The following is a 27,185-nucleotide window of genomic DNA, read 5'->3' on the forward strand; positions in this document are numbered from 1 at the left end:
CCTGTCACGTTTGTCCATACCACCTCCCCCTACCCCCACCCCCATTGTGTCACGTCCATGCCGGTTGGTCCAAGGTGGCCTGGAACGTGATTGCAGTGGCCGCCGGAAACATGGTGCAAATGTAGCATTATCTGCGGACACCACCTCATGTGCAATTTGGTCAATGGATTGAAATCAAGCAAACAAAATAGAAATTTGCGATCAAATCAGCAAATCAGATGTGATGAGGTCATTCGCTACTATAGTGTTCTACCGACTTGGATACAAATCTGCACAAGGTTCCCTCTAATATTTTTTTGTTTTGTTTTGATAGTTTTTCTTAATTTGATGAACTTAAAGCAAAGGTATCTTTCTGACATTACTCTTTCTATAGTGCTGTAATGATTTGGAAATCGCGACTTTTCATAGGGGAGTTGCGATTAATGCTAATTGATCAAAACAGTATGCGTATATACCTAAATTCTATTTTTCATGAACAAAGTGTAAGGCAAATGTTGCAAAGCGATTTAAAATTCTTTCCTACAGCTCACCTGTACATGGAGTCGAGTTCCCCGAGCCCAACAAGTTCTGGGTAACTTTGCTGCAGACATTATCATCTTGTCATCATTAATTTGCCAACTCTATATTTTCACGAGGATTCTCATATGTTGGAGAGAGTATAGTATCTAGTTGAGTATGCACAAATCAGACAGATATTTATATAACTGATAACTCTGAAGACATGATATAGGAACTTCAATCTTTTTGAATGTCTTGCCAATTCAAAAATCAGTAATAAATTTATCAGTAAGGTTTTTGACAATTTTGCAACAGAAGCAATATTCACATGACCAACAACATTCTGAAATGGTGAAACCGATACATATATTTTCAATTCAATTCAATTCAATTTATGAGGTCATTCGCTACTATAGTGTTCTACCGGCTTGGATACAAATCTGCACAAGGTTCCCTCTAATTTTTTGTTTTGTTTTGTTTTGTTAGTTTTTCTTAATTTGATGAACTTAAAGCAAAGATATCTTTCTGACATAACTCTTTCTATAGTGCTGTAATGATTTGGAAATCGCGACTTTTCATAGGGGAGTTGGATTAATGCTAATTGACCAAAACAGTATGCGTGGATACCTAAATTCTATTTTTCATGAACAAAATGTAAGGCAAATGTTGCAAGGCGATTTAAAATTCTTTCCTACACCTCACCTGTACATGGAGTCGAGTTCCTCGAGCCCAACAAGTTCTGGGTAACTTTGCTGCAGACATAATCATCTTGTCATCATTAATTTGCCAACTCTAAATTTCACGAGGATTCTCATATGTTGGAAAGAGTATAGTATCTAGTTGAGTATGCACAAATCAGACAGATAATAACTGATAACTCTGAAGACATAATAAAGGAACTTCAATCTTTTTGAATGTCTTGCCAATTTAAAAATCAATTTTGCAACAGAAGCAATATTCACATGACCAACAACGTTCTCAAATGGTGAAACCAATACATATATTTTCAATTCAATTCAATTTATTTCACATCTCTTAAAAATGCATATATATATATATAACGCGACACGGAAATATACACTAAACAATTTCAAAGCAAAAAAAAGTACAAGTACTGTTACAACAAAATATAAAGATGTAAAACAGTACAAAATGCAGCAGATGTGAGGGAATGACAAAGGCCCTTGGCCTATCAGAGGTCAAAACCTTTGCGGACTGCATCTTAGAATTTTGCATTCAAAAAAAAATACATGTAGATGAACAAGAACGGAGACAAGGAGAAAGACAAGCAGGCAAAATGAAGATTAAAGACATCTGTGGGAAGACAACACTGACATGGCAAGAATCAAGTTAAAAAAATAGTACTGACAAAGATTTGCTGGTAATAAACTCAGAAAATGAGCCTCTGTTTATGACATATTGGCCTAACTACCTTTTGAAACACGGACAGTGCAAAAGTACAAATTACGACTAAAAGAGACAGCACCAAACCACATATAAATGAGGTTTCTTGGGGATTGACGGGTAAAGGTATCGCAGGAGCGCTGATACCGATGATAGGCAAACTATGTAAGTATTTGCTCTCTTGCATGTAGTTGTCGGTAATAAACGGAATATGTATTTATGTTGAGTGGGAAGTGGATATGCTAGTGGTCATTAACGAATCACAGACGATAGAAATAGGAAGGCACATCGTCATTTTTTTTGCCACTGTTCTTTTTTTTTTCTTTTTTTTTTTAACAAAGACAAGTACGGTGGCTGGAGCGATTGGAGTTCCTGGGTATGCCAGACGGAATGTGCCGACGGTGTCATGGCAACGCGTGAAAGAAGATGCGACAATCCTCCACCTCTTCAGGGCTACACATGTCCAGGTGACGCCGAGGAGGAGAGAAGCTGTGACGGGGTCTGCGTAAAACGTTAGCTGATACCACATAATTAGGAATTTTTACTTTCTTTTTTTACTACTATTAACGCCTGGATAATGTGCCCTCATTGTAATGTCAGGATATGAAGAAGAAGTATGTGAAGAAATAAGAAAGCTCCCTAATATAACGTGTGAACCGCACTTTTCAAACATGGCAAAATATTTCTTTCATCCCCTTCATTGTCTGCCCTTCTCAATTTACATGAGAAATGTATAGGTTTTCTTTTCTATTTCTTTGTATTTCTTCTACTATACACATGGCATCCACAATAGCGGAATTCCAGTTCAGCGCGCCTATATCTTGTCTCCACATGGTTACTGAATTATTCCCCGTCATACTGGATTTCGTTCTGTTATATTGGAGCAGACAAGCTAATTGCAGTTCTTTGCCCCGCAATAAAAGATGACAGAAAGCAAAACATACCAAAGCGTTTCTTTACAATTTGAGATGAATTTGGCATCGACACATTTCTTAGATTTATACCTTGATAATTTCGTATATTGTACAGTCAAATGACTTAATACAAATAATGAAGTATAGGTTGTACATATTCTATTCACAGGTTCTCGATCATGATTTGTCTTACTTCACACTTTAGAATGGAGTGACTGGCTGCAATGGAGTCGATGCTCGAAGACATGCGACCAACCCCTTCGCGAGCGGCATCGGGACTGCTTGGGCTTCGGCACTCCATGCGTAGGTGAAAGCAAGCAGACGACGCGTTGTCTCGATCAGACCAGGCATCAACTTTGCCCTCCAGGTAAATTCATCGCGCTGTCTTGCAGTGATTTTAACGACCAGAAATGATAATGAAGATGCCTAGAATACTTTGATAAAAATGTTAATATCAATATTACTGGCGTTGTCATTATTACCCCCCCCCCCCTTCCGATATCAGACATGTGCATCGTCGATAGTTGCAGTATTTTGATGGATTATTTCTTATGGAAGTAGACTTGACACCCCTTTTGATCGTTAATGATGCTGCTTAGTAACCACATAGTAACAGTAACGACATCATATCCATAAGTGAATTAATGAAACTTAATACCGTTACGATATTTTAAAAATACGAGTGTGGCTTTTGCAAGAATATAGTGCCCTGTCGGGTCACTATCACGAGAAAAGGGGCAAGGAATTGATCAATGAAAATCTCAAAAGCTTACACCATCTGCACATATCACCACATTATAAAAAGGTTTTTTTTTAGCGCATGGCATGTATGCTTGATGCAATAAGTAGGGCCTATTTCAGAGAGCTAATGCCCTCACCTTTACTCAACCCTCATCAGTGAACGGTCGGTGGTCGACATGGGGTTTCTGGTCAGATGACTGCAGTGTGACCTGCGGCCAGGGAGTCAAGATGAGGAAAAGAGAATGTAACAACCCACCACAGGCTGGTTTAGGTCGAGGTAATTCTTGGATTATAATGGAACGATATACCCGCCATGAAGTGACTGATTCGTGTTTTCACTAACTGCCTCATTAACTTCGTGAAATACGATTTGCTTTGTTCGATTCTTTCTTCCAAAGTATACTTTTTTGTTTTAACGTTTATTTAATTTCAACAACAATTTCTTGGGATGGTTCTTTGATATTGTAAAATGCAAAGAGTGTAATAATAATTTTTGCGCAATCTCGCACAATCAGCTCAGTTATGAGATCCAGTTAATGTGCATCCATTAATCTTTCAAATGTTGCAAGATCAGTAACACTTTAAAAAAAAAAATGCAACGACATAATCTTTATTGCCTATGACTGAAAAACTCACCTTGTTTGCCTCATCGTCATGAATGATTACAGCAGGATCTTCCTTCATTTGTGACTAATGACTTGCCGTACAAGCGTTCAAAGAAAATTAACTCTGACTAAAGATGTGGACTCAATGGATGCAGATATACTATAGAACATATCACTGAGCTTTCAGGAAAATTGGACACTCCGTTTAAATAATAAAAGTTTTGGGAATTTCGGTTAAATCCATGTGCCATCACCGTCGGAAAAGAAGTTAGTGATGTCACTGTAGCGGAAGGATATAATATCAAGAAAACATAGTGGGAATTCTATATATGCTCGTGTTTGTTTTGTTAGTTGGTTAATTGTTTCTTTCTTAATGTGTGCGTATAATGAAAGAGCACTGGACATACCTTTTTCAAAAGAAAGGGGAAGACCTGTGTCCAGAACAAGTTGATGGAATGACAAACATGCACGCTTCATTAAAATTTGTTGTTGTGGGAATTTAGCATTGCCTCAAGTGCAGTTTCATGGATAACGAAAGCCATTAACGACTATTAAAGCTTATTAAGAGCCGCTGTTCTGTATTTTTTCTCTATTTTTTTTACACCTACCCTGTGTATGTGGAATATTGTTGCTTAAGGCCGTGTCACACCATTCCGGGCAAGCTACGCGGGCTTGTGGCGAGGAGGTAGTTTCCAGCACGTGGAAGATTTTCAGCGGGCGAACAATAATGTTTGCAATTTTCATTCATGCCTTGTCATACCGTACGGGGGAAGTTTTGCGGCTCGACTTGCGGGGAAACAAATTTACTCCCCGGAGCTCTCCGCAGTTGGTCCGCACCTGACAGTATCTAGCGCGTAGTTGCCCGGAGGTGCTCACGCAAGTCCGATTTAACCGCAGCCAAATTTTGAGCATGACCAAAACTTTTTCTGGCCGAGTCGCGGGAATGCCCGCAGAGGTCCACGCAGAACGCCAGTAGGAGGCCCTTAAGGTGCGATCACACATCGCCGGTTTAGATGGCGGTTCATGGCGGTTCTCAAACCGCCGTGAACCGTGTCCCAGTGATGGCGGAAAGCACTTTGACTACGTTCTCAACACGTTTTGAACACGGAGCAAACGCGGATTGACGCGGTAGTAACACGTATCGTCCCGGAAGGTGGAGGAGTCCATACCAAGCCCATGTAGTTGGATGCAATCAGAGCCCTTTCACTTGTCCTCAATGGGTTTCAACGATGAGCGTTTTGCTTTGTTAGGTAAACACAATTTTAAAGAAATTATGAAACGTTGTAACCACCTGTGTTTTACAGATTGATATAAGTGATGCAACAACCAATTACCTTCAAGTTTCAATGTGACTTTTCTCTTTCTCTTTTAATTCTTAAAATATCCGTATGAACTGTCATTAAAAAGACATACCTATCAAAGCAGAATCCAAAATAGTTTCCAAAGTTTCCTGTTCATTTGTAGGTTTATTTATCAAGTGATGTACAAGTACTTGCTTGTTTCAACATCTCTCTTTTTTTTTATTCTTTCTTAATTAAGTTTTCACATAATTATTTGGCGTGTTGAATTTAAGATCTTGTTGCTTGTTTATCCATGTTTTCACAAAATTGCTCCTTCTTATCTTTCAGAGCTTCTTGTGAAATATGAGCCTAGGAGAGTTCCTAAATCGTAAGGGGAATCTGTATGTGATACCCTCGATCCATTACGACAAACTACTATAGATGGCAAACGTGGTTTATGCCGCCGCAGAACTGTGGAACAGCATCCCAAGTGATGGAACATGCAAATTCCATCAATAAGTCCAAAATGTTTTTAAATACTTAACTGTTAAAATAGTAACATAGTGATTGTAGATGATGATTATTTTATGCAACATGTTACTGTTTCTGAAATTACCTTTTCCTGTTTATCTTTTTGTTCCCCCTCTAAAGCGCATAGAGACCTTGCCAAAGGTATTATGCGCTATATCAAAGACCGGTAATGATGATGATATAATAATGATATCTTTAACAGCAGTCAATAAAAAAGACATATTATGTACATTATACATTATCAAATAAGCATATTATAGTATTATGTGCATAGTTTCCTCTTTACTTACAGGTTCATGTAACATAATAATGGTGTTTTTTTCAAGTTTCAACATTGCTTTTCCCTCTACTCTTTTAAGTTTCACTATATCTGTATCAACATGTCTTACAAAAATGGCATACCTAATCACGAAAGCAGAACCTAACATATTTACATTATAAGTCTTCTGTGTGTAACACGTTGCTGGCCATCTTAAAAGCTGTTAAGCTTTGATAAAATTATGAACTTACCTTTTAATGTAAATGATGTACTATTCAACATACCTAACAACTTTTTGAACATTAAACTTTATTTGTTACTGTATATGTGTTAAAGAAGTAAGGAAACTGTAGCATTCAATATATTTGCCCGATCTTGCATTATGGGTTCATCTTTGCGTTTATCTCCATTTTTTACTGCTCCGCCACGAAGTGTCGCCGGAGCCATTATTCTCTTTTAAGTTCATTGTTTCTTTTCGCTTGAAAATTATGGCGGTGTTAACACGGTATTATCACGGATCCTGCGGTGCAAACACGGAGGATGCCGTTCTTAACACGATGAACGGCGATGTGAACACGGTCCATTTCAAACCGCCAAGACCGCCACGAAAAATTAAACATGTTTAATTTTTCTGGCGGTTCCCCGCGGTTCCCCGCGGTTCTCGGGGTTCATGGCGGATGGGTGACGGATGACCACGGTTTGTGTACGGTGTAAACACGGTCTTTGGCGGAGCACGGCGATTTGCTGAACCGCCATGAACCGCCATCTAAACCGGCGATGTGTGATTGCACCTTTAGCAGCAGCACTTCCCAGGCAACTCCCACGCAGGTATACTTCGCAGTCCCGTATGCAGCCAAGATGATGAAATTCTGTGGGATTTCAGCCATTCCATTAGAGGAATTCCTTCACTGAGTTGTCAGCCCCCACGCGACTGGTACAAAGGTCACACAGTACACCCGCAAGTATAATCTAAGTAGAACGCGTCCAGCAAGTACGACACATGCGCTGACTCGCTGAAATCCTTTTCCGCCCTCAGGAATGTCCGGTATGCTAGAAAACCCCTACACGTAACAAGCCCGAGTAGCTTGCCCGGAAAGGTGTGACAGGGCCTTAACACGGTTGCGGGTAAAAATATATGCGTGCGCACCTCCGGGCGACTATACGGTTGAGATACATGCTAGGTACTGTCATGTGCGGATCATCTACGGGGACCTCCGGGTAGTCAAAAATGCTCTTTGCAAGTCGCACGCAAGGCTTGCCCGGAAAGGTGTGACACGGCCTTCACAATTTTACAAGCACGCATACGGTAAAACGCACATGTGCAGACACACGTGCATGTGCATTTCCCGTCTTCCGATGTACCACAAAGCCAAGGATAACATTCAAAGTTTTTATGCCTCCGCAACGAAGTGGCCGGAGGCATTATGTTTTCGGGTAGTCCGTCCGTCCGTCCGTCCGTACGTCCGTATACGTACGTCCGTCCGTCCCGTTTTGTTTTTGTCGATATCTCAAGAACCGTGTGGTGGTTTTACATCAAACTTGGTATGAGGGTATATCCTTGGAGGATAATACTTTGTGTGGATTTTAGGGTCACAGGGTCAAGGGTCAAAGGTCAAAGGTCAAAGGTTATTTTGTGAAAAAAAATGAAATTTCATGTTTTTCTCCATATCTCGCAAATGGTTCAAGGTATCTTCATGGAACTTAGTATATATGCTTGTACCGATGGGCAGTGATTTTCTAGGGAAGTTGGGGGTCATGGGTCAAAGGTCAGGGGTCAAAGGTCAAGGTCAACTCCTCAAAATATCACTACTTTCCTTATATTTATGCGGGTGCTGTTCGTTATTCCGAAGGTTCGCTATTCCGAAGGTTCGTTGTTCCGAAGGGTCGTTAATCCGAAACACGCAAATTCCCTATACCTAGAGGTTCGTTAATCCGAAAATGAAAAGGGGTTCGTTAATCCGAAAATTTTGTGGCGTTATTCCGAAGGTTCGTTATTCCGAAGATCGGTTAACCCGAAAATGAAATTCGGAACAATGAACCTTCGGAATAACGAATCTTAGGAATAAAGAGCCTTCGGAATAACGAACCTTCGGAATAACGAGCTGTAACCATTTATGCAATGCCTGAAGTTTTTTTTTTTTTTTTTTTTTTTTTTTAACTTGATGTATGCATGTATTACCCAATATATATTCTGTGGGAAGTTTCTTGCCAAAAGGTCAAAGGTCAAAAGTCAAGTGAAAGTGCTGAATTGCACTTTTTCCTCCATATTAAGGTATCATCATGAAACTTACATATTTATGCATGTTCAACCTAACAGTGATTCTCTTTGGTACTGTGAGGTCAAAGGTCAAAGGCCAGGTTTAGATAATGCTATTTTCCCATTTGATACTGAAATTATACTTTTTCTCAATACCTTGAAAATTACTCAATGCATAAACTTATAAAAGGGTCAAAAGTCAAGTAAAAATCATCAGTTCCCCAAATACCTGCACTCTGACATTTTAATCATTCATCCAATTGAACCTAGTTCTAGGAAAGTGAACATTCAGCACATTTGTGGCAAACCTGTCATTTTAATATTTTGCCAATTGTGTGAAACTGTCATCACACATTGTCAAGACATTGTACTATAGACCTATTAGGAGAACCATGCATTATGGCGGAGGCATATCAGTCGCCGTAGCGATATATCTAGTTTATACATTGTAGGCAATGTAACTAACTAGATAATTATAAGGCTTCTGATACATTCCGTGATTCCACCATTGTCCCTCGGATTATAGACATAAACTAGAAGTCCCGTGTATGAGATCCCGAGTCACAACCATGCACGCAAACAATCCCTTTTACCTCCCTGATTTCACTAACTTTATTCATCGCAAAGAGCAGGGTGCATAACTCGGTAAAGTGGTTCGCCCTAAATGCGTAGAAACTGGACCCCATGGAATATCAGCTAAATTGCAGGTGAATATTGGCTATATGCAACCATCAGATCAAAATGAAAACAAACAAACATTTTGTGACCATCTTGGTCATGAAAATGAGGATGAAATTTTACTTTCTTATGCACCTCGAGAACCATACGATCAATTAAATTGCTTCAATCATTGCAAACAGATATAGTGTGGATCATAACCGAGATAGCAGTAAGATAATTATGAAATCAATTGACCATAAAAATACAGAAAAAAATACTATACGTCACCTTTGTGCTCTCTTCTCTAATGAAATTCAAGATTGTGAGGGCAAACGGAATGAAACGCGGTCGTGCAGGGTGGATACAGTGTGTCCCATTGACGGCAAATGGACGGCATGGGGTCCGTTTAAATATTGTTCGAAGGAGTGCGGTGGGGGCAGAGGCTACCACAACCGAACGTGCATACCACCCCGAAATGGCGGGAAGCCGTGCAGAGGCATAACGGAAGAGTATGATGCCGCTTGTAATACGGAGCCATGCCCCGGCGCTACCCTCCCACCAGGTGAGTGCTCAGAGATCTTGTCAGTAGGTGGGGAGGCATGAAGTGATGTCTTTTGAATATTCACTTTGTGACTCTCTTTGGAAACTTAAAACATCAAATGTATGGTTGATATGGGGTGATGTCAGTTATTGTACACTCTGAGAAAAATAGGTTCAACTTCACTCCTTTACCAGTGCCGCACAATGGGAGCAACTGTACGGGTGCAACTTTGCACCTTTCAAACTATGCGTTTCGATGAGAGCACCTTTGACGGAGTTCCCAGTGTGGCAATGGTAAAGTTGCAAGTGAACCTATTTTTCTTGTACAGATTGGGTAGAGGGGTTGCAAATTGAAAAATAATGCATGTAGGACCTAATGGGTTTTTTTTTTCCTTAAACCAAACATGCGATTGTTTTTAGCCAGTTCCACAAGGTCATGTACACGACCAGAATGGGCCCTATAATAGTCCCAATTTCGAGACATCTCGGAAACTATGACATACAACGCTCCGATTAACACCACTGCCCTATATGGCAAAAATAAATAAACAAACAGACATTTTTATGGTCACCACCGTTCAGTTGATAACATGAGGCAGAAGCGGAAAGGAGAATTCATGAAAATAATAATGATAATGATAATGATGATAATAATATAACATAACTAGTAAATTGTAAATTTCTAACAAAAACCTCATGGTAGTGTGAGAACACCCAGTGATATTCAATTACCATCTATTTTCCAGGCAAGATTTCACCGGAATGGGGAGGCTTTCCAAGAGGTTATTCCTCGTAGGGTAAAAGTCCGGTAACTATAGAATTTTTATGGGAAGGTTCAACTATATTTTGAATAGCAGGCCTTTCTATAAAAACATACACTCCTTTCAGACACCACTCCTATGTATAGGGGACGATCTGGGTCGGTCTATTTTCAAACTGAAAATCAAATATTCTTTTTTTTATCTTCAATAGGTTTTATGCATCGGCCATGAATACGAGTTTCTCTCCTTCGTACTTGCCCTGAATTGTTTTAACCTATTATCTATATACCATTTTCAGTTCTGTAATATTGTTACGTAATTTTCTTATGCACTGCTTAGATTATATGAAAACCTAACATCCTAGCTGAAGAAAGAGGGGGTTTGAACAGGGAGGTGGGACCCCAGCTCCCTGGTTTCAAGACCTCTCTTCCCAGCTGTGTACGGCCAGGTTCGAGTCTAGTATTTCGCCGGCTCAGTGGTTGAGTGTCTTGACTCAGCCAGTCACTCAGTCAAGACACTCAACCAGAAATGACGATAAAGCGGGAGTGGGGGGGGGGGGGGGGGGGTTAACCTATCATGGTTATTTACATGTAGTTTGCTTTCTGCTAATTTGAAATATTTAACAGGAACAACAACAAAAAGAGAAACTTTTTGTTGCATTTGGGGCTTTTGGAAGATGTGTTCATCTTGATTTTTTTTTTAATTTGTTTTTGCTTTGTTCAAGTGGATCCTGCTCGCCCTCCTACCGTCAGTCGACCCCCTCTCAAATCTTTAGTAACAAGCTTGGGTGTAACAGTCTTTGGGCCCATTTTTTTTTTTTTTTTTTTTTTGAGGGGGGGGGGGAACTTTTCTTTCCAGCCACTTCCCGACCTACCCACCGACTTGTATTTTACTATTTTACCTGTCTCTTTGATTCGTGTTTCCATGCGTGTGTGGATCATCAACTCAAGATCATTGAAATACATTGAATTGATATCTCTTGTATCCTTTAAAATTTACATGTTTGCGATGTCTTTCAGTCGTCTCGCGATTTGGTATCTTCATACATTACCGGCCACTAAAATCATGTATGCGCTGATTTTCAAGCCTACAACGCCGTGACATGATTATTTCTTCACGTCTTTCTTGTGTTCTTCTTTCATAACAAAATCATCCTTACTTCAAAAAGAATTGGCAAACTCTTTGAAGGAGCAGCTCCAAGGTACGTATTCTACAATATCTCAGGAAAGGTTGATAACAGATTCAGATTGCAGTGTTGTTGGAGGGGATAATAATGATCAGTCACACTGTACTGAACGGAAAGTAATATAAATCACATAACGTACAAAGGCAATGTCACTTTTTCAAATCTATGAAGCTTGTCACACATACTTACTGTGGGCCTGTATGGGATAGTTGATTAGACTAGACTACATTGACTTGACTCATGATGAAGGTCCCCTGTTTAAACTACATAAAAGGGCTTCTGTCTTTGGACAAGATGCTTTTATCCATGATGTCCCTCTAAAGTCGTATGTACATGTATAAAAATGGGTACCTGGTATGCTATGGGGTGATAATAATGGCAGGACCATCAGAGTGTCTGTAGAGGCTACTCTGGATTAACACCTGATAGATAATCACATTAAAAGTGAATTTAGATAGTTGTGTGTAACCTTCATTAAATGAACAAGAAAGTCAATGCATAGGAGCTATGTTGAACATTTCATTTTCTTTTCTCCGGCGTCCTCGATCCATCAGCGAGCAACGAAAATTACGTGGAGGAGCCCGGATCCAAGCAGGGAGGTGAGAGGAAAAGGAGTGGGCACTGGATTAGTGTCTTTTGAACCATCCTCGGAGCCGCACTCCCCAAGAGACCACTCCACTAACTAGATTACTGCCGCTTGGCCGCACAGTGCACATGCGCAATCCTTGTCAACAGGCTGGTGGGTCTCACCCCTCCCTGGCCAGAACCTAGATTACTCCACGTGGTACTGGTGGGTGGTGTATACTGGTGCATTACCCATTGCTGTGCCTGCAAACAACACTGGTGCATTGTGATGTGCAGTGAACTGGTTGCATGGTCACATTTTGAATTTTGCAGCTAGTATTTAAAGTATTATAACTTATATGCATTTACATGTCCATGTACTATGAGATTTCTTGGGAACAATGTACTTTGCATGTTATATGGTGAAATAACTTTTACATGAAATGGAAACAAATTATGATTAGCAGCACCAATAATAATATACCAGTACTGATTGTAAGAATATGAAGGAAACATGAACAGCTGAGTAGTGGAACACAGGCCCTATAATGATGTCTGATGATGATAATAATTTTAATACCAAGCTAGCACAGAAAATACCAACCACAACAGCAACAACCATCATAAAGATACCCATTCAGCTTTCAAATAAGAATAAAACAAAAACAGAGAGACAGACAAAAAAAGCGCCATGGTGAATATCTTATCAGGCATACAGTGATACAGGACATGTGAGATAGTTCAGCTCTCACTGAACTCTCACATGTTTTCACCATACACCAGGCAAGGAGGCAAGTTATTTCACCAAGATTAGGTCCTATAGTAGTCTCCATCATGACCACTCTGTTGTAGATTCGAGCCCTCCTGCCTCAATATATCCCCAGCATACAACAAACAAACATTCAAATAGTGTTTTCACCCCCTGGAGAACTAAAATTGCTCACAAAAATATGTTAGTGGGACCAGAAAAAACATGTCTTGGCGGATGTACGCAAGTTTCCCAAAAAATATGACAAGAGAACCAACACGAGCGAACAATGAAGTGATACATCACGCTAAAGAAAAACCCCAACATCTGCTGATCTACAGGTGAATTTCGTCAGCGCTAGTCAGGATTTACACTTGACATTGCGTCGTAATTTGATTAAGACAAGAACAAAACAATGGCTATTGTTAAACAGTTACATTGTCAAAACTCAACTTCTTCTTGGCCGATTTTCAAAATTTTTGTATCTATCGAGAGCTGAATTCTTAGACTAGCAAGTCCCAAGAGTATATGCTGTGTGAGCCTGCATAAAGAATGTAAAACCCTCATACAAGTCCTTGTGAACACACACAAGTCAACTGGCCTGTCCATACTCCTAACGATAGAGGGCCAAATCACCGCGGCCCCGAGGATCGAACATCAAAGAGCAGTGATAACGATCAGACTGACCTCGTTACGTAAGAGGTCGTTTACTTGTTCGTTGGGGCACTGATCCCTTGTAATCCTGTGTTGAGTGATAGGGAAAACCCTGAGGGCAGAGTGCCCACTCCTTTTTGTCTCACCTCCCTGATCCAAGGTACGAATGGACTGTACAGCAGGCATCGCCCTTATTCACGCTGAATTCCCAGAAGCGCGCATTGAGTGGCGTCGAAACGGTCAACATGTGGCCATTGACGGGGCTCGCATTGCAGTAGATAGCGGGCGACTGGGTGAGCATGAATGCATCTTCACATAGCTATTACACAATATTCGTATCTATCCCTCCATCAAGGCTAATGAGGGCATTTCATGAAATAAATATAATATTACAAATTATATTTTATTTCATATCACCGACTTTCTACCTTGTGCAAAAAAAAAAAAAAAAAAATATATATATATATATATATATATGACAGAGGAAATTACAAACGTTACTGAAATACCAATACGACACGGGGGGGGGGGGGGAGATGGCACGGCAGAGGAAATGCCATTCATACTTGCTGGACAAACACGACGTGAAGGACACCAACCCTTTGCGTCGTTCTGGCAAGCGTAGGCATACACCCCGTTTATATCATGGCCAATGTCACTGGAGGAGATTTCGCCGGGACTCGTGTGATTCTTAAAGACCAAGTGAAATAACTCGCGAATAAGGCGAATCAAGGTCGACGTTCGAACCTTTCCATACAAAGTGACAGCGACAATTTAAGTGCCCATCTCACTGGAGAAGACTTTGCCGCGACTCGTGCGAATCTGAAGACCGAGAAATGGCTTGCCCTCTCACCAAGAAGGCAACTCTGGGGCGACGTCCGAGACGTCTTCAAACAAGGTGTCAATCTATTCGACCGGACGTCGCCGCGACGTCGCCGCGACGTCTCCGAGACGTCTCCGAGACCAGCTGGAGACTTGAAAAAGTCTCTGAGAAAATAGAACATGTTCAATTCTCTCGTGATTCCCCAGAGACCAGGCTAATCTCCAGGAGACGTCGCGGACTGGTATCGCGGAGACCACTCCGCGACCAGCGAGACTCGAGTCGCCACAACGTCACCATCTAGACTCCCAGGCAATGAGATCCCCACTTTATCGGTGGACTTGACGGCTTCAAACGCCACAGAATGTCACAAGGTCACATTCAGGATTCATGGATTACATGACTTTGTGTGAATTCAAAGAAGGACAACCCGTCGAGAACACTTTGCTGTGAATGACATTTGCTCTTTGTGGGGGCGCTGTGGCATAGTGGATAAGACTCCAGACACCCAATCGGAGGACTCGAGTTCGATTCCCGCCCAGTGTTATATGTTTTTGGACAAGATGTTTTTACCCACCATGTCCCTCTCGACCCAAGCATGTAGCTTCATGACCCAAGTGTATAAATGGGTACCTGATAACGCTAGGGTAATAATAATGGAAGGACCCTCTGGTAGAGCAGTGACAACATTGAAGAGGCTACCCTGGATAAAGAAGACATTATTATTATTATTATATTACTGTTTTCCCCATTTTTTCCAGGATGATGTATATTGGTATTTCAATAATGTTGCAATTTCCTTCGCAAGTATTATTTGCCATTCATACAACTCGTTATTTGTTATTCCCATGTCTAATGTTTGATCTTGAAACATCTCGCAGTGTTTGAAGCCGTGAAGTCCGGCGATAACGGCGTCTACACGTGCCAGGCCGAGACAGGGGGTATAACAGGTGTTGTTCTCGCTGTATTTAGTCTAGCAGGTATGTGCTCAGTTCGATGATTCACATTTACTATGAAAGCATGTAGGCCTACATGAACAGGCCCGTAACTGGGATTTTATGGGGGATTTAAAATGTGAAATAATAAACCTTTCTGAGGAAGTGAAGCGACCAAAAGGGTTTGGGAGGGGCGTGGTCGTAAGCAGGAACTATTTTTGGGGAAGGTGTGTGTGTGTGGGGGGGGGGGGGCAATGATATATTCAATCTTTGAGGAAAACGAGGAAACGTAGCAACAGAGCAGCATCGGCCGAGCAGGGAAAGCGTTTGAGAGAAGATAGTTCCCCTCCCCTACAAGGGAGCTTTTGTATTCTAAGAATTGAAATTTAGCGACCTGGCGCACACTTTTGGAGGCTTTTGTGTGTGTGTGAAAATTTTGAATAAAAAAGTGAGACGATCGATATTGTGGTTACAACTTTAAATTGCAAAAGCGAAACAAACAAGTCTATCATATTGTTGCGTAGCCTCTAATCGTTATGAATTTTGTTCAAGCGGATCCTGCTCGCCGGCGGCGGTTGGGGGGGGGGGGGGGGGGAATCGTTCGCTGGCAGTTGTCACTGATGACAAGTTTTAAGAAACGGGCCCCTGATGTAAATTATAGCACTTCATCCCTCATTGAATTTGTATTGAAATTTGTATTGCCGGGATCGATCATGTTTGCAAAAGCATTTTGAAACGATTCTTTCATACTTTTATTCACCTTCCGCTCCCCGGCAACTGATGAAGAGAGTGGTTTTAGGACTAACCTGCTTCACCCATTTACAATTCAGCAAAGTTTTTGGCTAACTCCTGACGGGATGTCGCCGTTTATTTGGGCCAATGTTGTGGTATTTCACATTACAGCACATTACCGCGTTATGGAAATATCACATAGGTTACCTATGTAAGATGTTTTCAAGAATACTGGAATAGAAGCTCAAACATTTTTTCGCAAGTATGTTTTGAAAAATTATATTCCGCGCTTATTTTACCTTATCTGAATTGTGCAAAATCACACATTGAGAACATTTTCAAAATACAAAAACGGGCTGTTCGTTCTGTCAACCTAGCTGGTTTTTATTCTCACACGAATTATTTCTTCTTTGAAAACAAACTCCTTTAGTTTGCTGATTTGTTTTTATACAACTTAGGCACATTTATGTATCAGTTATCAGCAACAGACCTGCCTGACATATTTAAGCACATATTTCAGAAAAAAATACTCTGCGGTTCATGCCCTCCCCACAAGACGGATAAAGAGATTCATTTCATCTTCCATCTGTCACACTCTAGTTAAAAAAAAATAAAAATAAAAAAAAAGTTGTCACGGGACCCAAATTCCTGGAATGATCTTCCTGCAGATTACTCAAATGTTCTTCTCTGTTCATTTTCAAACAAAAACTCAAATTAATGCTATTCCACACTTAGTGATTATAACTTGCCTGATTAGAATCATCTAACTTGTTATTTTACATTATGCTCTTCTAGCTATAATTCATGGCAGATCAATTTCATACTGTATGCTTGCTTTACCTCTGGTTTCAGCGTTTATGCACTCGTATCATAATCGTCACTTTGAATTCGTTTTGAACTTGATGGTAGATGTATGCTCGTATACTTGTGTATTTATAAGCTGCAGTGTTTTTTTTTTTTCTCTCAGTTCTTATACTTTTTCTTTTTTCCCCTCTTTTTTCTCTTTTCTTTAACTTCTTTTGCCCTTTGTACCTCGCTATTTTAGCTTTCATATAGTTTTGTCATTAGTACTTTATGTCCTATCTCCATTGCAAAACGTATTTACATTGGTATTTTCCCCTGAAACTCGCAGTTCTACAAGTTTGGCTTTTGCCAAACTTGATCCTTTGTCCCCCTACCTCTTTTTGCCAAACTTGATCCTTTGTCCCCATTCCTCTTTTTGTTAGTCAGTGAAATACTTGGTATCCTAATACGACACTCGGATTCTTTAGTTGGATTGTATATGAATGGGAAATCGCTTAAACTTTTGCAATATGCAGATGATACCCTTTTGACACTCAACGGTTCAACCCAGGATTTACAAAGTGCTCTTACAATACTTAATGAATTTGCAAATATGTCCAACCTCAAAATTAACGTAACTAAAACTCAAGTAATATGGATTGGGAAGAACAGAACTTTCAAAAAAGAGATTTTACACGAGTACAAATTAAACTGGATATCTGAAGGATATTTCAGGTACCTGGGCATTGACTTTTCAGTTAAATTATCTGAAATGGTTAATCACAATTATCAAGAAAAGGTTAAAGAGATAAAACGTCAGATAGCGATATGGCTGAAAAGAACATTGACTCCCTTAGGGAGAGTAACGATAGTAAAATCTTTATTGATACCCAAACTGAATTATTTGCTTTTATCTCTTCCAGAACCAAAATTAGAAATTATGAATGATGTTAACCGATCTTTTTGTAAATTTATATGGCACGATAAACCTGATAGAATAAGTAGGAAACAAATGTGCCAATTATACAGTGATGGTGGGGTTAAAATGACAGATATTTTTATACAGATAAATCACTTAGAATATCATGGATAAGAAGATTATTTTGTTATCCAAGTAACGAAAATCTCACTTTACATATGTTCCAATCATTCTTTACTCCATCATACACATCTCTCCACTTATTCATGGGGGCTGAACATTACAAAGAATTAGCCATTTCAATGCGCAACCCATTTTGGAAAGAGGTATTATTAGCCTTTTCAGATCTAACTCAGTCCATTGTAGATAATATCGCATGTCAACCCCTTTGGAACAATCCTAGAATACAAGTTAATAATAATGTAATTTATTATAAGTCATGGTGTGCTAAGGGGGTACGTTTTGTTAACGATGTTCTAGAAACAGATGGAAAATTTCTTTCATATTTTGATTTTCAACGTAAATACAGTGCACTCCCGTTATAACGAAATGCTCGGGACCGGCAGTTTTCTTTCGTTATAACGAAATTTCGTTATAACCGAACCAATACATTATATAACGAAAATAAAGAACCACGTATATATCACATTATGTTTGGTGAATACTCATCATACGCTGGAAAGCTATGTGAAATATGGTGGGATAACTGTATCACAATAATAAACGCAAGTTCCCGTAAGAAACTGTGCGTGACACAAGGAGCAAACACACAGTGGTGTGAAGCGTTCACCCATGCAGAGACGCTATAAATGCTTGTTCCGCTACGTATTTTCGAAAGCAATTCGCATTTCGTTATAACGGAACACATTTCGTTTGTTTTTCTTTGTCAGTGGCGCTCGGAAAAGACTTCGTTATAACGGAAATTTGGCTATAACCGTGTTCGTTATAAGCGAATTTTGTACCATAGACTTTAATGGTGATAATTTTGGGACCAGAAGATTTACTTCGTTATAACGAAATTTCGTTATAACCGTGTTCGTTGTAACGGGAGTGCACTGTACAATGTACAAGTAAACTTTCTTCAATATTATGGTTTGTGTTAATGCTATTCGATTTGGTTATAATAAAAATGTCATACCTAAGATTATGGAACCTACATGTATTATCCCAGAAACATTGTTTTTAATACTGAAAGTGAAAAAAGGTTGTGCACATATCTACCAGGCTTTTTTGAAACATAAGAAAAAAGGAATGTAAAAGTTTACAGGAGTTTGATTTTGACAATATCATTTGGAGTTTTTATTACCAAATTCCCTTTTATTCAACTGTCGATGTAAGCATGAGATGGTTTCAGTTCAAGATGTTAAATAGAATTCTTTATATGAAAGACGCTTTATTGAGATTTAAATTAGTAACAGATAACTTATGTACTTTTTGTAATAACAGCAAAGAAACAATTATGCGTATATTTTGTTCTTGTATATATTCAAACGAGATATGGTCAAAACTTGAGCTTTGGCTGTCCCGTAATGCTATTTACATTAAGCTTACAAATCAAAATAAATTATTTGGTTTTTATGGACGTAATAACAGTGCCCTCAATTGCATTGTGATTATAGTGAGGAAAGACATTTTTACAGCCAAATGCAAAAATTGTTTGCCAGTTTTTGACCAAATCATGTCAGCGATAAAAAGTTATTATGATATGGAAAAGTATATATGTAAAACAAATCTGAAGAAAAGAAATTTATGAAAAAGTGGTTACATTTTACTAAATGTTTCTGATTGTGTTTTCTTATGAAATGATTTGTCAGGTAATTTTCTGACACTTTGAAAAGAATTTGCAATTTATAACTGATTTTTGTAACTGTTTGCTGTTCTTATTGTATTTAGAATGGCCAAGAATATCATGTGTTAAATCTGCATGTACATACATATCTCTTTTTGTATATATTTGTGTGTATGATATTATTTAATAAAGGAACCCTGTGGAAGGGGAAAAAAAAAGTTTGGCTTTTGCGGTTCCTTCATATTTCACATGTTATTGAGAACTGTCTTTTATGTATATATGCTGGCACTCTTTCTAATCATGATTCACTTTATATCATATTTTGTATCTTGCTTGTTTGTATTTTTTTTTTTTGGGGGGGGGGGGGGCTTCGATGTATAACATAGATGTCAAGTGAAATATGAAAATAAACGTGCTGGAACTGTCCACTTTGTCTCGAGTTTTAAGGCCGGTGCAGTTTCAGTCATTTGATTCGGTGCTTAAGGAGCGCCGAGTTTTCGATACCTTACATAATAAATGAACAAACTTCTTTTGTTGCAAACATTTTACGTCACATTCCCTGTTTGACTCTAGTGCCACCTGAGGCACCCGACACGCAAGCTTACGAGGCAGAAGGACTAGAGATACCTTGTCATGGTGAGCAGTTGGGACTACTGTTTGATGGATTCGTCACGCAGTGGTACAAAGGAGACAGGTTGATCAAGAGCTATGAGGATGTTGAACCAGAAGAGGTATGGCTTAATGATGTACATGTTGATAAATGTAATCAACAACAGGCACAGGGCTTGGCGCTCATCTGATTTGTGAATGATTTTAGCTTGATGCAACAAACTTCGTTTAGTGTTCTTTGAACGTATGCTATTACCTAATAGGTAACTCTTCAAGGACGCTACAAACGCATACCATGACATATATCTGCAAAGGCATCAACACATCGCGCATTGTAAGCCTACAAGTTGTACATATTATGGATAGAGAGAAATGCGTTTCGTTCCTCGGGAGCCCTGGGAAAGGCTCCATGGAGACCAATTATGTGCTATCTGAATTAATGTGGATTGTGTGCCCCTTGGAATGACCCTACGTTTGGTTAAACTGTTATCATTCATTTTGATGAAAATGATCACATTTGCTAATTTGAGTCTACCAATGGCTCGGGTAATCTGAAGCAGAGTGGTTGATCTGGAACAAAAGTGATTCTTTTCAAAGTGTTTGATTTGTCTTATTTAGCTCTATTTTAAGAAAAATACCTACATTGGATGACTATCTAAGAATTTAATATCTCGAGCAAAGTCATCTCAGATTTGTTAGTTTCCACTTCAAAAGCAAGGTAGTTTTGTAATTATGTTGCGATTGTTTTGGTGTCCATTATGGCTAATGACCAGAAGGAAAACTCTGGGACTCTTGGACAACTAATGTACGAGCAAGAAAACAGCACGTCAACTACTTCAAACAGTTTTGAAGCACTTTTAAACAGATTGTAGCGTGCAGCCTTATCCGGCAATTCAGATTGTATCATCCCGATTGACAGGTCAACGTAGAGCACTTCAAAAATATCGACAAGCGCTATGAGGGTGTTTACAAGTGCATTGTAATTCACCAAGCTTCGCAGAGGCGCTGGGTAACAAACATTGCACAGGTTGAAGGCAAGTGTTAACTCTTAATGTGACTGTACTTGTAGAGAAATATCGAAAGATCATTTGAACTGCAACAATCTTTTTCTGCATTAAGTCCACAGCATTTTTATGTAGTAAAAATTCAACCTTAACTTCAAACATAAGGCAGGCGAGTTTTTAGATGCGTATCGATATGAGGCCTCTTTATCTTTGCCAATGATTATTATGCACAAGAGTACAAACTTTATGAAGAATGAGATACGGCATGACTACACTGAAGCTTGAAATAATAGCTACCGCGTCGGCGGGCTTACTAAGTTTGTTCATCTAAACTATGATTCAGTTGATTTGTCTTATTAACCAATTTGTTCCGTTTTATTCCACAGTCTTACCAGAACGAGGTGAGTACAAAGTGCTTGTGCGTGATGTTCACTTTTTGATGAAAACTATAAAGAGTACTTGGAAGAAACCAGTAGTCGATATCAGAGTATTATTGTGAACATGATGTCCATATGCACAGTGATGGCGATGATAATGCTAAATTACTGTAGTGTATTATCCGTAATTGTTATCGTTGCTATCGTAAATATGATGACACTATACGGTAACGTTTTCTCTCAAGTGAATACATACATAACCAAATATACTTACAGTACATGCATACGACCTCTACAAATGGACAAACGTATATCATTTCGCATCAACCGTAGTGTTCTGTCGTATAAGGATTACCTGCGAACAATCATAACATTCTGTAATCAACTAAGGCCTTCTTATGTAGTTTACTTGACGAATACAGGAATCCACCTCACTAGCACTTTTATCTCTCCTATTTGCAATGAATCACGCTTCGGTCTGTTTAAGCCATGCACCAACGGCTGATGACGATGGTGAAGTCCAAAATTCCTTTGTCTTTGCCGATGCTGAAACTGAACCAGAAGAACACCCTAATGGTAGCTGGAGGTGTCGGAGGAGGTTTAGTAGTTGTTCTTCTCCTGTGCTGCGTTTGTGTGTGTTGGTGGGTATAATTATGCATGCCATTTATTATGATATTAGGGATCCCTTTGAAAGCAACTGACCAGCACCAGAATTTACAGATCAACTAGTGCTTCTAAATAGTTTTGATGTTATCAAAATGCATGAAATATCAACTACTCAAGACAATGTTATAGCAGAGAGAAGCACTGTAAAACGTCTTTCCCCCCCCCCCCGCTCCATTAATGGCCATAAGCGACGAAATTTATTGTCATCATTGAAATCATAACTTTCTGTTCCACAAGTAGGTGATAGGCGGGCACTGTAATCGTGTAATCTTTGTCACATGTGTAATTTTCCCTGCTGGAGACACCAATACATGCAGGGGGTACTGTTACCCCTGCATGTTTCGAAATAGGGGCAAACATCTATGGTCTGGTGCCACATTCTACAAGGCCGGAGGCTGAATGGCATATATTATGCAGGGGTATCAATTTCATCTTCTAGTGTGTAGATCTAGATCCTGAAATTTGTAGTGCATTCTCATTGGTAAATTTTGGATTTACTCTTACACGTAGGCCTACCTTTAATTAGTACAGGTGTACTACCAAGGAGGTAGGCCTACTCTCGCCTGTACCTCCTTTGTACTACAGTACTGTACTACAACAGTACTGTACTAACTTTTCGTAGACCGGTCTGTTCACGAGCGGCCAACCAAAATATGTGTGTGTGTGTGTGTGTGTGTGCGTGTGTGTGTGTGTGTGTGTGTATAATAGGTCTTTGCACATTATCCAGATGAACGACATAACGACCAATCCACTGAAGATATTGTAAATTTGCTTGCATTCATAGCTGCTCTGAAAATGAAGATGACGAGAAAGAGCGATACATGGACAAAGAGGCAAACAGACCTTCAGCCAACGGCCGGACACAATCTTCTGTCAAATCTGGAGGCTATCCAGGTTATGGCAAGCAACGACCTGTTCCCGGTTCACTCCAACCTCTCTCTGGGTCAAATCCACGCAAACAGCCACTCCAACCTGTCACACGTCCTCCCCCAAGGCCGGCTGGTAGTGCACAACCATCCATTAAATCCGCAAAGATGCCACCTCCTGGGATAAAACATCCGATTAAAGGTCTTGGAGATGTGCAGCTCAAGGATTCCAGGAAAAAGAATGCCCCATCTCGCAAACCTCCAATGACCGTTCCGGCAAAAGGCGGGAAGAAATCCTCAAGTCCAAAGAAAGGCAGTCGCCAACCGAAGACAAAGACCAGCTCGAAGAAGCAGAAAGCAACGCGAAAGTGATGGGTTAAGATCAAATATACTTAAGCTTCACGTACTACGATCTTGAGATGTGATTTCGATAACATTTATGTTCAAGAGAGATAGGTTGATAGTCTCGCGCCGCGCGCAATCTGGTGGCTGACATTTTGTTACCCACAGGATCTTACAGTGTAATTCAGTCAGTTCAACGACGGGTATTTGTTCATTTCGCAAAGGAGATTACACAAATCTTGATAAATTCCTAGATCGACTGAAGCACTGAAGTTATCAGAATTTGTTATTGAACTCCAAATTTTGGAGCGAGGTAATGGCCGTTTCTTTGTTCCTATATTGGGTCTCTTTCAAATATCATATCTTCCGTAGTCTCATATCCCCTGGCGCCTTTCTCAGACTGTTTGCATTTATAGTTAATGATATCCGTTCATCTAACTCTCAGAAGTTCACTTACCGATCACCTGTAAATTTGCATCGATTGATACGTCACAGTCTGGAAGCCCTCTCCTTTTAGTGTGTGTTCATTCAGCTATAGTTATTTTTTTCACGTTTTCAACCATCTCCATAATCAGGCGTGAAAAGTGAAACATACAGATAGGTCTCAGAATTTCCTTGCAATATATAGAAAATGTCTACCAAGGAACTTGTTTGGCGGACGCGAAAATATAGTTCTTTTATTTCAAGCATTTTCAGCTAAAAAGACAAGTGTAAAATAATAAAAGTCGATGTTCCTGACTAGAATTCCGGAAAAGCCCTTCCCTTCGAGTAGTGGGTCTATATAGGTAGAACTTTGCGTGATGATCGATAGTGCCCCAGTAATCTTATTTCCCAACAAGCAGAATGCAATTCACTCTCTCACGGAACATCGATGGATACGCCCTTACTGCCTTGACGATTTGTCGATTATCGATAATCTACTACATGTAGGTATAACACATACCGTAACAACCACGATCGGATATAATGTTCTCGTATAGCCAAACTGTTGGCCTACCTTTTTGGCTAATATGTCGCGTTTTCGTTGTTATCCAAGTGAATCGTGTTCGCACAACGTCATTTCACACATAGACCATACATTTCTTTTGCACAATATCTGTCCAACTTAGAGCAAATACCGACAGTTTCTGAAGGCATGTGGAACATATTTTATGGTTTACCTTTAAAGACAAGCGGTATAGTTACGTGTAAAATTCATGGCAGAGGCTAGCACGCCAAGACATGCACGTCCGCTCACGAGTGCAAATTTAACGTGATCAGAGTAGCTACCAAGAGCACGTTTCAGCCATTTCTGCGCAGGCGCAGTGGAAGTGGTAAGCATTACTTTTTTTTTCTTTTTTTCGTGCACAGCGTAATTCCTTTCATTCGTAGACTTAACAGTCTTCAGTCCATTTCAACACGTAATGACCGCACACGTGTGCGTAAAAACGATCGAAAATACGTTAAAATGTAGGAGCACAAATGCACGGACTGACATGTTATTGTTCTGTGTTCTCTGTTTTAGATTGCCTTGTGATTCCATGCGCATTTCGGCCGCCGCAAACATCTTGAGCACAAAGGATTCATTCAATGTCTATTCGAGATGCTAATGAAGCGTAAATTCTCAATCTAACAAAAGAATTTTGATGGTGAAGATGACCATTACAAGGGGCAATGTGTTCATTTGAATGTGTTCATTATCATACTACTCAGAGTACTCAAATTTCGCCACAACACACTTTTTTTCATGTTATGTATCTTATAAACTGCTTGAAGAATGGCCCTGACTTTTTTTACGCCTTTCAGCCAAGACAGGAAGAATCATTTAAATAATAAAAAAAAAGAAATTATGCTAGATGTCCGTTCAATTCAATTTCATCTTTATTTCTATCCAACGATGAGCGAAACAAAATACAAAGCATGTACTGCACAATCATATTGTTTGACAATTTGAGGAAAAAAAATCGTAGAGTATATGATAGGATATATGACATATGTAGACCCTACAATGTTTATATTAAGTAGAATAACTAAGAACACCAAAGCGTTCTTTGAAGGCTGACAGAAAAGTAAGTATGGAAAAGAATGGTCCACTAAAAAGCAAGGCTTGTAGTGTGTATGATCACTAAAACATGTAATTATACATCATTATTAACAGCAATTATTCTACAGTACCCAAAAAAAAAAACCAAAAAAAAAACCAACCCCCCCCCCCCCGAAACAAATACAGATTAATCTATGTTCAACCTGCAGGCACTAAGTAGTGACATGCGAGAGAAAAACAGATGATATATCAATATATGAATTTAAAATAGGTTGTAATGATCGTTAATACGTATTTGAACGTTTTATCGCAACTCATGATTTTTTAATGCGATATTATCACATTCTTGGGAGACAGATAACAAGCTATTTATTACAGGATCGTGATCTCATCATACATCTAGTTCTACACTCTAAAAAAAAATCCGGGTCAGAACTGACCCGGAACTGGGTCCGTTGGGGTCACACACCATTCCGGGTCAGTTTTGACCTGGATTTTTTTAGAGTGTATGGAAATAAGTTCAAATGTATTATGAATTATTTTGTGTTACAGCTATGTGGTGCTACGTTTTGATATTGCATTGTAGTTGTAAAAGCTGCACGTAATAAAATCCATTATTTACTTGTTTTATTGCTTGTTGGCTTTTCAGTGCAAGTATATCATACACTGTTGAAATATAAAATTGTTTGTGTGTTTATGTTATTTACATGGCACTGGTATAGGAATATTGATTCTCTCTCGGGTGTTTCTTTTTCCAGTGGAATTCCTTGCTATGTAGAAGAGGAAATTGGTCCTGCTTGCTCTCTATTCTATACTGAATGTACTAGCATGCTTTGAGCTGATACAGTCGAGAGCTTGTCTGCCATGCACAGTATGAGAAAAAATAAAAGGGTTCGAGGCCCATTAAAGACCAGTGGGTCAATCGTATGTGTTATGCCTATCATATCTGATGCAGAAAAAAAAAAAAACGACTATGTCTCTCGGATAGACCATAATTCCGTAGTTCAAATGTGGTAAAATTACAGCTGAATATAATATCAAAATATTTTTATCAGAAAAATTGCTTTTATTCATAAATAACCCGTGTATTTTTTTATTCAGTTTATTCAAATAAACAAGATGAGTGTTCCAATCTAAATGACCATCAATGACCCCCTCAAAAAAAAAAATATATATATATATATATTGTTGTGAATGTGCATGAATATTGGGTGTTTGATTACATACAATCTGACTAAAAAATTATCTTAATAATTGCCGAATAACATACAATGAGTTTTTGTATATTCAAAGATGGTTCATTGACTCGAATCCGATTGTTTAAAGAAAATAATTCATTATTGACATTATCAAGGAGTATTTTGAATCTTTGTTAGATAGCTAAACGGTCATCTGCGAATAAAACTAAAAGTTAAAAGTTGGATGAGTGTGTTATATCATTAATTTACCCCCCCCCCCCTCAAAAAAAGAAAAGAAAAAAAAAGGCTGAGTTCCAATAAGGATTCGTATTAGCCATTTTGACAGTATATAATGCCAGTACATATTGACAAAATAAAAATATGTACCAAAGAATACATCATTTGCGGAGCAACATCTCTCACTAAATTATTCGAAATATCCAAACCAAGACTACTTTTATTCTTAAGTTGTTTTATTATATCCAATACTTCTTGCTCATTTGTGTGGGTCAAAAATAAAAATTCAGGGATGGGATCATG

The 27,185-nt window shown here is 39.2% G+C and overlaps 1 protein-coding gene and 1 pseudogene across 1 annotated transcript; one reads left to right on the plus strand and one right to left on the minus strand.

Annotated features, from left to right (window-relative positions):
- Window positions 1-3,100: 3,100 nt before the first annotated feature.
- The window catches only part of LOC140237945 (macrophage mannose receptor 1-like), a 47,872-nt pseudogene continuing 23,787 nt past the window's right edge, over window positions 3,101-27,185 (minus strand).
- On the plus strand, window positions 3,786-26,851 carry LOC140237793 (uncharacterized). Its single transcript, XM_072317726.1, has 11 exons — window positions 3,786-3,834; window positions 9,469-9,711; window positions 11,619-11,651; window positions 12,191-12,220; window positions 13,755-13,895; window positions 15,304-15,402; window positions 20,154-20,311; window positions 21,109-21,223; window positions 21,580-21,594; window positions 22,058-22,211; window positions 23,021-26,851. The coding sequence occupies exons 1-11, from the start codon at window positions 3,786-3,788 to the stop codon at window positions 23,472-23,474; spliced, it is 1,491 nt and encodes a 496-aa protein (XP_072173827.1). The 3' UTR covers window positions 23,475-26,851.

This window comes from Diadema setosum, chromosome 14 (assembly GCF_964275005.1).
Source record: "Diadema setosum chromosome 14, eeDiaSeto1, whole genome shotgun sequence".
In the NCBI taxonomy this organism is placed as follows: Eukaryota; Metazoa; Echinodermata; class Echinoidea; order Diadematoida; family Diadematidae; genus Diadema; species Diadema setosum.